Source organism: Anneissia japonica, unplaced genomic scaffold (assembly GCF_011630105.1).
Source record: "Anneissia japonica isolate Jap-2015-1 unplaced genomic scaffold, ASM1163010v1 scaffold287600_len331809_cov165, whole genome shotgun sequence".
In the NCBI taxonomy this organism is placed as follows: domain Eukaryota; kingdom Metazoa; phylum Echinodermata; class Crinoidea; order Comatulida; family Comatulidae; genus Anneissia; species Anneissia japonica.
The window spans coordinates 58,606-69,557 of record NW_022703713.1 but is presented as its reverse complement, the minus strand read 5'-3'; the positions used below and the strand labels follow the sequence as shown (position 1 = coordinate 69,557).

Below are 10,952 nucleotides of genomic sequence, written 5' to 3'. Positions count from 1 at the left end.
TAGTTTATTTTGTCATTCTGATCGGATTTTCTCTACTGTTCCGTTTTAATTTTAAATTGTTTTGCATTATATGGCCGTTTGCTGTTTTATGGGTTTTTCCCATTTGCCTTTCAAACTAGGTTGTGAGTTCCAAACCAATGTTGATCATGCTTTAGTTCTTGGGAAGATTCTTTATCATTATCTTTTTTGTCATTTCTCAAAATCTGTTTACTTTATTAATATTCTTTCTTTTGACTGGACACATTTTCAATGCAAAAGTACTGATCCCCAAAATCGTCCAGTTATTTTTAACAACGTTAAGGTTCTTATTCCAATTTGGTACCATAAATTGTTGCAACTTTGGCTATGGGTTCATTTAGGGTGAATATTTTCATTAAAGGCAAGCATAGACGATAGCTTGTAGATCATTATGAGTAACTGTTTACTTCTTCTTCCACTAAGTTTACTCCAGTTAAGTGTATTCATTACTTCATTTATGGGAGTCATTGTATTAGAGTACAAATCTACCTAATCTATTCAGGAACACTTGCAGAGTATTTAAATGTTGTATATTCAGATTTGACAGAATGCAAATACAGTAATCAAAAACTAAACTATTATAGTATCTACATTTGCCTCTCTTTACTTAGTAAAATGGAGTATCTGGTCCGAAGCGAATGATTTAAAAAGAAAAAAGTGAGTGATGATTACAAGCATGACTAAGAAAGAGAGCGGAGGAGGATTCTGTGCACTCTGAAATTGAAACTTAAAATTTCTATCACTATTAAATTTATTTATTTATTTATTGCTTTCCCATAGGCAGCTGCAATTAAGCCAACCAGGACCCCATTAAACTTCTAATGGGATAATCGGCTTATGAGGCCCTGAAAGTTTTACTTGAGTTAAAAACACTCAAAATTTACCTTGTCTGAGTGTATAAGGCTTGTTCGTAAGTGATAGAATTTTGCTCTTCATCATCTTGTGCACTCTTTGCCTTCAAAATGAGTCTTTGCAAGGACCCTCTTCCAAATGTATCAGTTGATGTTGTCTGGAAATGTTCGCATAATGCTGTTTCAACAAGCTTCATATCATTCTGAAAAAAAAATGCATTTAAAACTAATTTATAAAATATTCATAAGGCCTTAATTAAAAAACTATTAAATTTAAAGTATAATATTAGGCAATAAAAAGATGAAAACTGAAATTAGAATAGGGATTTGGTTGCACATTCTCAATGTTCACACCCTCCAGGTCAACACGTACTATACATACACCCCTAAATATGCTAATACATTATTTTATACTAACCATGTTCTGCTTCCCACATTGTCTGATGAAGTCAATAAGATCATGAGGAGAGGGATAATATGGTGTTCCTTGGTTAGCTTTCTGATTGGTTGCACCAAGAATACTCCCACCAAACTGCTGAAGAAGCTGTACACAAGTAAAGTTGACATTAATTATGCAACCTTATGATGTATTTAAATTGTAAATGTATAATAATAATCAATGCATTTATTTTTTAGTTCAGCTTTACCACCATGATGTTCATAATAATCATAATTGTCATAATGATGACAGAAAGATGATTATGCTCATCATATCATCATTATTAAAAAAAAAAAACAAATGTTAAACCTTTGGAGTCTTAGTGATAAATTGCAGAAAAGTTCCTTTTTTAAAGTCCAAAAAACTTGACAAATTTCTGTTCTGACATAATCTACTTTCGATTCTGCTCAGATCATGGAGAGTTGGAACATCTTGAAGACGATTCAGAAAATTTTCCACATCACTAATAATTTCCTCTGTAAAGAAAATAGTATATATCGTAGGAATATACTGTATTAATTGTTTCTGAATATAAAGTTCAGAAAATATACTGAATAAAATTTTCTGAATATAAAGTCCACATAGTTCTTTATTTTTGTACTGAAGTGGCACTGATCCTTATAGATCTGTCACAAATGAATACAGAAGTACATGAAGAAACCATGACTATCTGATGATTCCAAAAATGTTTTACAGAAATGTATATACTGTATATTAATCAATAGAATATTATTATACAGTGTCACCACTTAAAAAATCCTTAAATGTTTTAGAGAAATGTATATACTGTATATTACTCATTAAAATGTTATTTATACAGTGTCATCCTTAAACAATATGAGTAATCCAATGTTTTATTTATAATTTAGGGGTTTCCATATTTTACAACAGAAAAAACTATTAAAAGTACTCAAGACATTTTTACCTTGATCAGGAATTTTATTTGCACAAACAGATGGTTCTACTTCAGTCTGTTCATTTTCTTCTTCTATTTCTTCTTCCTTGCTACCAGCAGGCATAAAATCCTGAGGAAATTCCATGTTACCAAGGCATATAGCGAGTTGAAAAAGGTTTCTTGCGAGTTCGTTGTTAACTATTGCTGGAAGTGCACGGAAAAAACCCCTAAGACGAGACTCCTGATTTAAAAGCGGCTGAGCATTTTCAAACACTTTAAGTATTGCCTCTGCAGCAGTCATATCAGCATAGCGCTTCCGAATGTCCAGTCGTGAACGTTCTCTGTCAGTATTTGCAGGCTCAAGAATTGATTTCTTAACACTTTCCAAAGATGCCTCCACCTCCTGCTTCAGCTTAGCCAAGATGGCTCTACGGCATTCATCCATTGTGTTCTTTTCCTCTCTTTGAGCCTTTTTAAGAACCTATGCCACAAAATCAAACTTGTGTACAGTAAAACATATTAGAAAAGGAATGTAAAGCTCAGGACCAGGGAATTTAATTCACCCGACATAAAAAAGATACAATACAATGTATCTTTAGGAAACTTAGCATCCTTAAAAAGTAAGAACAGTACATTAGATTGAAATATATTAAAATTAGGTTAATCAATAGTATATTCTGTAAATAAAAGTGTGAAAGTGTACTTACAGAGACCCCTAGTGCAATACTCTGAACACGAATTCCAAGTTGATAAGGATCAGAAACCCCAAAATCCTCCATTATAAACTCCATGAAACCTTTCAAATCAACTTTGCTTCTCCACAAATCATTTTTTCCCATGTAATTTCTCAAGAGTTCCAATATGTCCATTGTAGTCACCTTAATAATGTCATCATCAGATTGATATGGGGGAAATTTAAAAAGATTATAGACTGCAGGAAATTTAGAGAGTGGTCCAACATTTAACTCTTCGAAAGAATCTTTACCTTCTTGAATATTTTCAAGATCCTGGAGAAGTTCATAAAGTGTCGCAATAGAGCGGCACTTACAAAAAGCAGATATGTAGGCATTGATACGGCAAAGTAAGCGTTGGTGCTCGTGAATTGCTTGAAGGTCTGTTTCCTTATACAAACCTAGTTGTCGGATGCTTGTTTGGCCAAAGTACTCCATCACCCCTTTCATAACCAACTCTATACTGACATGCTCATTTTGTTCTGCTAGTGCCTGGATATGGAATAAAGCTCTAGAATTTACATCATCTTTAGTTGGTCTTTTCCCAACTTTTCTGTTCTGAATTCCAGATATATCTAAGTGATCAAACTTTATCCTGCGGTTTTCGGCTTCTGCTTTAGGATCTTTCTTTGACTTTTCTTTTGTTTTCTTTTTTGTGGCACCTTGACTTAATGTGGGCCAGTCATGACTATCCTCACCAATAGATGGTTCCAAAATCATTGCTTTATTCCCAAAGATTATGTTTCCAATAGAGTGTGTATCTCTGCTAGGTTGTTTGGATGCTGAATTAAATTCTGTGGGTGACATTGAGTTAAATTTCCTTTCATCAATTTGTGAGCTTTGACAGGTTTTGATTTTTTGGTGTGGAGATGAAGGAAAACTTGTTGGTAGGCCTACTTCTTGAGGTCCTTGAGGGAGTGAAGAAGCCTGTAGATAACCAAATGTTGTTTCTGACTGCTGAACCTGCTGATGAAATCCTTGAGGAAGCAATGGTTGAATTGGTTTAATTAGCGATTCACCAGATTTTTTATTTGATACTGATTGTTCATGCTCAACATTGGTTATCTGTTGTCCAAATAATGGCTGTTGAAGGATGTGAGGAAGTGGCATCGAAAAATATGAGGGAACTTGCTGGTTGCTTTGTATCTTTGATGGTTCTTTGACAACTTTTCCTACATTGGTGCATTTTTTCTCCAAATTCAATGGAACTTGCTGAGTTTGGTTTCCTAAGGTTTCAGATGTTTGGGCACTAGCTCTTTTAAATTCTTTTTTAGCTTTTTTCACTTCAGCTTTCCCTTCTTTCTTTAGGCGTAAAATTTCTTCTCCACTGGCATCAGATACTATTTCAGACCAATTAAAATTATCTGGAATACTTCTAATGCCCTTAATACCATTACCACGCAAATTAAGATTTACTTTAAAGTGTGTAGAGTATCTGTGTGTCAAACTGTCCAGTGGAATTCCAAAAGGATTGAGACGAAGGAGTTCCCGAAGGTTCTTTTTAATATCATCTCTCTTGTGATGTCGTGCCATGGTGCCATAAGATTAATCCTAAAGAAAAAAATATTCATATAGGTTTAATAATAGCTTCCTATAAACAATGTTAATAAATTTGGTTAATTTTATTTTGGCATATAATGTAATAATTACAAGAGAAAAAAAAATAAATAAATAGAAAACAATACAAATTCCAAAGTTTGTCACAAGCAAACAAAAAATCACTCACGTTTAAAGCGCCAGTTCCTGAACATTTCCATTACAAGTAATTTAATGTGAAGATAGTAAAGATTAATGATTTTGAAATAATGTTTTTTTTGACAAAGATTTACAAATATGATATGCAATAACTACTTGATAATTTAGTCATTCCTAAATGCAAAATAATGACTTAACTTTAAATAATATAAAATTCTCACCTACCTCAGAGGTTCGACTTTATATATAAAACAAAAATCAGGTGGAGAAAGCATGATAGTGCATGTGTCTAAAAACCTCTGAATTTGTCACCTAATAAATAAAATCTTTGCAAAATGGTATTCTAATTCTCATTTTTATGCCAATAAATGGACTAGTTCTTGATATTACAGTAATGCATGCATTTGTTTTTCTAAAAAATAATTTAAGTATATTCTGAAAAAAAAAGAAAAAAAGAAAAGAATCACTTATGATCAGTCAGTGTACTGTATGAGACTGCACTTTTCCAAATTATGAAATTATTTAATTACTTTGTTACATCACATTTTTTGAGAGCATGTATCTAATACCCCCTTCTCACACGATGGCAAATTGTACGAAGGGTATTTTCCCTAATAAGAATATTTTGGTCATGAGAATGTATCATGATCTTGGTTAAAAAGAAAACAGAGCTCAACAAGGCCAAGATATTTAGCAAGGATCTGTCCACATGGCACAGGGTGCACCTTTTCGTCATCACTCGTATTTCACTGTCAAATATCTTTCCAAAATAAAATTATTTTGTTATTTTATTAGTGGCTTCTATGATTCTAAATATTGATATGGGGGATGGGGCAGATTGTTGAGGGAACATGGGTTAAGTGGAGGGGCACCAGGTGTAAGAGACAGGGGGGTGGTAGCTAGCAAAGATATTAGGTGATTTCATTTACTTAGTGCAGGGAACAGTGAAATTACTGTAATTTCACTGTTCCCTGCTTAGTGTAAGTGTAATCCATTGTTCTAGTTTGGTGGTACAAATTTTTTCGGAGGGGGGAAGGGGAGGGGAAAGGTTTGTGCATTCCATGCCTCTCAAATATCCCCAATAGTAAAATATATAATCACCGTGTAACACATCATCTTGACATCATTTAGAAATCCTGATCTGCATGAGTGCATTACTGAGTCATTGATTTTCTATTGAAATAACTCTTTTATATAAAAGCTGGAATTTCCAATTTCTAGTGCATTATGCAAGAAGGGAAATTTATGCTATGATATCAATGCATTATCATAGTGGAGTCTACCACCATTAGGCCTACACTCAGAAGATTGTCTGTTTAAACATTCATTATAAATAAACAGACAAAGGTCCTTTCAATACTTTTGAGCAATGTTTCCATTATTTAGTAGGAAAACAATTAGAAAAATAAGGGGTAAAAATTCCTTTAACAAAAAAATGGGAAGTGTGAAAATGACTCTGGTGAAAATTTGTGGGTGGGGGGAAAACTTGTATCCCTGTTCACCTGGATCAGTGCCCATACAGTACAGTAAACTATTTTTTTTTTTAAATCTGTTTTCTGACAAATATCATATTTATTTAAATAAACGCCACAGGGCATATTTTGTTAAGAAGGGTTTTTGAGGGGGCGTTTATTCAAGGGAAGCATTTATTCTTTTGATGTGTTAAATATATCCAGATAAATCCCCTTAATTTTACTAGAACCATGGAGGTATTATAAATTATAATACCTCCTTGCTAGAACTAAAACACATAATTACCATCAAAATGTGCTACTAGAGTAGAACATAATAGAATGTTCTGACAATGATGTTGTTTATAATTCTACAGTAGATTTGCTTACAGTCATTTAGGAGGCTCTAAAGGGGCATTTATTTGAGGGGGATACGGAGGCCATGGGGAACTTATCTGTACCTACAAACACTGCATGAGATCATTTAAAGGCAATGCCTGAGAAATCCCATTAATGAAATTTTACAAAATCTTGGCGGGAAGATATTAATTTGGTGTATCATACAGTGGCGGTGTTAGGAGGGGCTGCGCCAAAGTGCAACTCTTGATGCAGTCTGCGCCAAAGTACAACTATTGACCAGCCTGTAGGCGGCGTTGCCTTGTCGTCAGCAAAATTCTAGTGCCTGATCTACATGAGTACATTACTGAGTCACTGATTTTTCTATTCAAATGACTCTTATACAAGCTGGAATTTTTCAATTCCCAGTGCATTCTGCAATAAGGGAACTTTATGCAATGATATCAATGCATTATCATGTTAAGTGGGGTCTACCAACATTAGGCCTACACTCAAAATATTGTCTGTTTAAACATTCATTATAAATAAACAGACAAAGGTCCTTTCAATATGTTGAGGAATGTTTCCTTATTATTTAGACTCTCGACCAGCCTGTGGGGGGCGTTGCCTTGTCGCCAGCAAAATTCTAGTGCCGCCACTGGCACCACAAAATGTAAATATATTTTTTATAGAAAAATAATTTGAGAAATTTTTATTGCATACCTTAATTTGTTGCCTTTTATCTAATAATAAAATCTTTATTAATAATAAACCACAAAACATTTTCACAGTAGGTGCATTGTACAAAATAAGGGACATCTTAAAAGCATTAAACTCTTCATATGACTTATAAACGATATGTGTGTGTGTGTGTGTGTTGCATATGCATATGTGGTATATTTAGTCATCAATACTTAACTGGTGAATAACCAATGGACTCTACTGTACCTGAGGACAGTATATAATATGTTCGGAATGAATGCGGTAACAACTGGTAAGAAAGCCTTACTTTATAAATGTTAATATTGGTGAATCTTATATAAGAATGGAAGTGGATACTGGTGCTTCCAGATCCACCATATCAGAGCAAATGCACGATAGCAAATTTGCAATATTCCCACTACGCAAGAGCAATGTAGTTCTTACCAGTTATTCCACAGAGGAAGTGCCTCTTACGGGGAAGCGAAGGACATCCTTGGGCTGCAATGTCTCTCGAACCGATTGATGGGGATGAGCAGGAAGTATTTCACAAAACTGAAGTCCGGGGATCACCGGCTGAATCACTTCCTTCATCCAACATAAATACAACCTCAGACACAGTAAATATTTCTCCACACCATTCACTCGTACAAACAGATCAGCAAATTTCATCAACTATGGATTATCTCGTGAATGGTGATTCGATCGGTACCGCCCCCCCCCCACCTCTCGTGTTTGTCTAACACTCTTTCGGTTCATTGATATTGATGTGGCCTGGAAGGCGCTAGCTCCCAGTGTGAAACTCCTGGAATCGGTATCAATTTCAATATAAGAATAATAAATAAAATAATAATAATAATAAAAGTAATAACAATATATAATAATAGCAATAGTTAATGTACTACAATAATTATAATTAACATAATGTAACATTTGTTAATTTTTTTTTTATGTGTACAATATCTAATTTGCATTTTAAATATTTTTGTACAGTATTCTAATTCGTATTTTAAATATTTTGTATTGTATGTGTAATTATTCTTTATGTTTTCCAGAATTGTACATTGTAAATTCAACAATGTTTACCTTGTTGCAAATAAAGAGATTTGGTTTGATTTGATTATAAGGTGAAATTTTAATGTTCCGCTGAAATACGATAACAATACTAGAATTTTTTGGATTCACTGCTTCATAAATTAAAATAAGGAGCACTACCATGTTTCCAGAAATCTAGGCCAGCTTATTTAAACAGGGCGCTTATGAAAACAGAGTGGAAAACTGCTCCAGTGATTTTTCAAGAAACCATGGACAAAATATTCGCTGGTATGAAGAATGTTTTTGTTATGTTGATGATATTCTTATGCAACAAATTCAGTTGAAGAGCACCTTAGAGATCTTTCACGGCTACAAAATACAATGTTAATTTGAATAAGGAATGTAAGTTTATAGAAAAACAAGTTCAATACTTGGGACATCACTTAACAAGTGAAGGTATCAAACCTTTACAAGATTAAAGATTGAGGCTATTAAGAATGCCAGGCCACCGGAAAATGTTACGGAACTTAAATCATTCCAAAGTTGAGCGCCAAACTGCATGTGTTGTATACATTGCTACAACATAATGTCAAATGGACATGGTCGAAGGCATGCCAAGAGGCATTTGACTATGCTAAGGAAATATTAACAAGTGATAACATTTTAGTACACTTTGATTCAGAATGTCCCTTGATTTGTTAGCGACAAGTATACTCGCCCATATGGTGTTGCTGAGGGTGCGCAGAACGAGTGATACTCGTCAAAATCGGGGTAACATCTAGCATTTAGCATTTCTTTGTTATACATTGTAGAACCACATACTCAATGGCTGCCACTTCGGGGAAGATACACCAAGACGATAATGTACAAATAACTTATGAACAGTATGGTATCAAATTTACTTAGGTTACTGATCATCAACCCTTAACCAGAATATGGTAATGGTAATGGTTTGGGACTTGTAGAGTGCATACTACATGGTCTCTATGCACTATAAGTTACACAAAGAAACAAACCAAAAACTAAATCCTAGAGTCTATAGCCAAGCGACCTAAAAATAAAAAACATCAGAAACAGACTATATCGCAGGGGAACCAACATCACCGCACCGTTTTCCTGCAATTTTAGACCACTGGCAAGCAGTGGTTTGCAGGATCATAACTCACAGATGCTCACGAATATTTGGTCCAAAGTCGGGAATTCCCTCCATGGAAGCTGCTAGAATACAAAGGTGAGTACTGTAATATTATCAGGCTATCAACATGATATTCAATATAGAATGTCTAAGGACAATGCAAGTGCAGACTTACTAAGTAGACTTCCATTAGAATCAGCAAGAAATACCGATCCGAATGACTCGGAATATACATTTCACACTAGTCTATCGCAACTACCAATAAAGGCTGATCACACTGCAGAGAGAACAAGAAAAGATCCAAATCCTTTCCAAAGTGTATGACTTTACTTTGTCAAGCTAGTCCAACATAGTGACAGTAAAGAGTTATCCCCTAATACTTTACTAAGCGCGATGAACTTTCATATAATGGGTGCATTATATGGGGGAGCGAGTAATAATTCCCCAAACCGTCCATGAGCGTATGCTTAATGAACTACATGATTGTCATCCAGGGATGTGTAGGATGAAATCTTTGTTGGCACGATCTTATGTTTGTTGGCCCGATATAGACATGATATTGAGAATGTTGCCCAAACATGTTTTACCTGCATTGAAACACAGAACACCATTATTGTTTGGCCATGGACTAGAGAGTCTTGGCAAAGGATACACATTGATTTTGCTAAAGGACAGTAATTTCTAATTGTGGTGGACAGTCATTCAAAAGGGCTGGAAGTACTTCCCATGATGAGCATATATAGCTCTTCGGCTACAATTACAAATTTAAGATCGTTATTTGGAAAATGTTGCCAGTTCAACTAGTTTCTGACAACGGCCCACAATTCACTTCGGATGAATTTAAGTTATTTTTAAACATACTTGATATCATTTTTATATCAAACATAATTTATGCTCGCCTTATCACCCGGCTTCTTCAAAAGGACTTACTGAAAGACGTTTAAGCGTATGTTTGCTAAATCGGATTCTTCCCAGTCATTCCAACATAGGCTTGCTAATGTTTTTTTTTTAACTTTTCTGCCACCAACAACTGAGATAATCCCTGAATCTAACTCAACTGTTCCAATCCATATGACCTTCAATTTCAGAAAATTCAAGTGACATACCCTGCACCTATAAATTTACCTATCAGTACAAACTAGATCTGGTAGAATAATTAGGAAATCTGTAAGGTATGAAACATGATTAAGGATTTCAAACCATTGCTAAATAGTTAAGTTGATTTTTCTATATATTATTATTGTTGTAAAAAAAATAACTTGTGGTAGAATAGAATGTTGATGTCAATATTGAAAGCAAAGTATTACTGTATATTCCAATTAGGTTAAGGTTCAGTTCTAGAAAGGAGGAAATGTGGTGTACAGTATTTAGTCATAGGCACTTAAGGTGAATGACCAACGGACTCTACTCCTCCCTAAAAGTATGTACCACAAATATGTGATAGTTAAGAAACACTAGTCACTATGGGTGCGTTCGAGCCATACACGCCTATTAAATTCCGTGTTTATGACAGGTAAACGCACGGCTTTACACCACGGGGGGTCCCCGTATTCGAGCACAAACTTATCTTGTCTAACCGTGTAAAAATTTACCTCGGAAATACTCGTTTGAGGTCAGCGAGGCAATAGTATATCCCATCATGCCACGCAATATTTACGTTTCTAACC

General features: G+C 34.6%; 1 protein-coding gene across 1 annotated transcript in view; it reads right to left on the bottom strand.

Annotated features, from left to right (window-relative positions):
• LOC117104506 (protein NO VEIN-like) overlaps positions 1-10,952 on the bottom strand; it is a 43,206-nt gene that overhangs the window by 29,283 nt on the left and 2,971 nt on the right. The window contains exons 2-6 of the mRNA XM_033245357.1: positions 2,911-4,485; positions 2,234-2,684; positions 1,618-1,784; positions 1,288-1,413; positions 903-1,072 (exon numbers count right to left, since the gene is read on the bottom strand). Of these exons, the coding sequence (XP_033101248.1) occupies positions 903-1,072; positions 1,288-1,413; positions 1,618-1,784; positions 2,234-2,684; positions 2,911-4,467 (2,471 nt within the window). The 5' untranslated portion in view covers positions 4,468-4,485. The remainder of the gene's footprint in view (positions 1-902; positions 1,073-1,287; positions 1,414-1,617; positions 1,785-2,233; positions 2,685-2,910; positions 4,486-10,952) is intronic.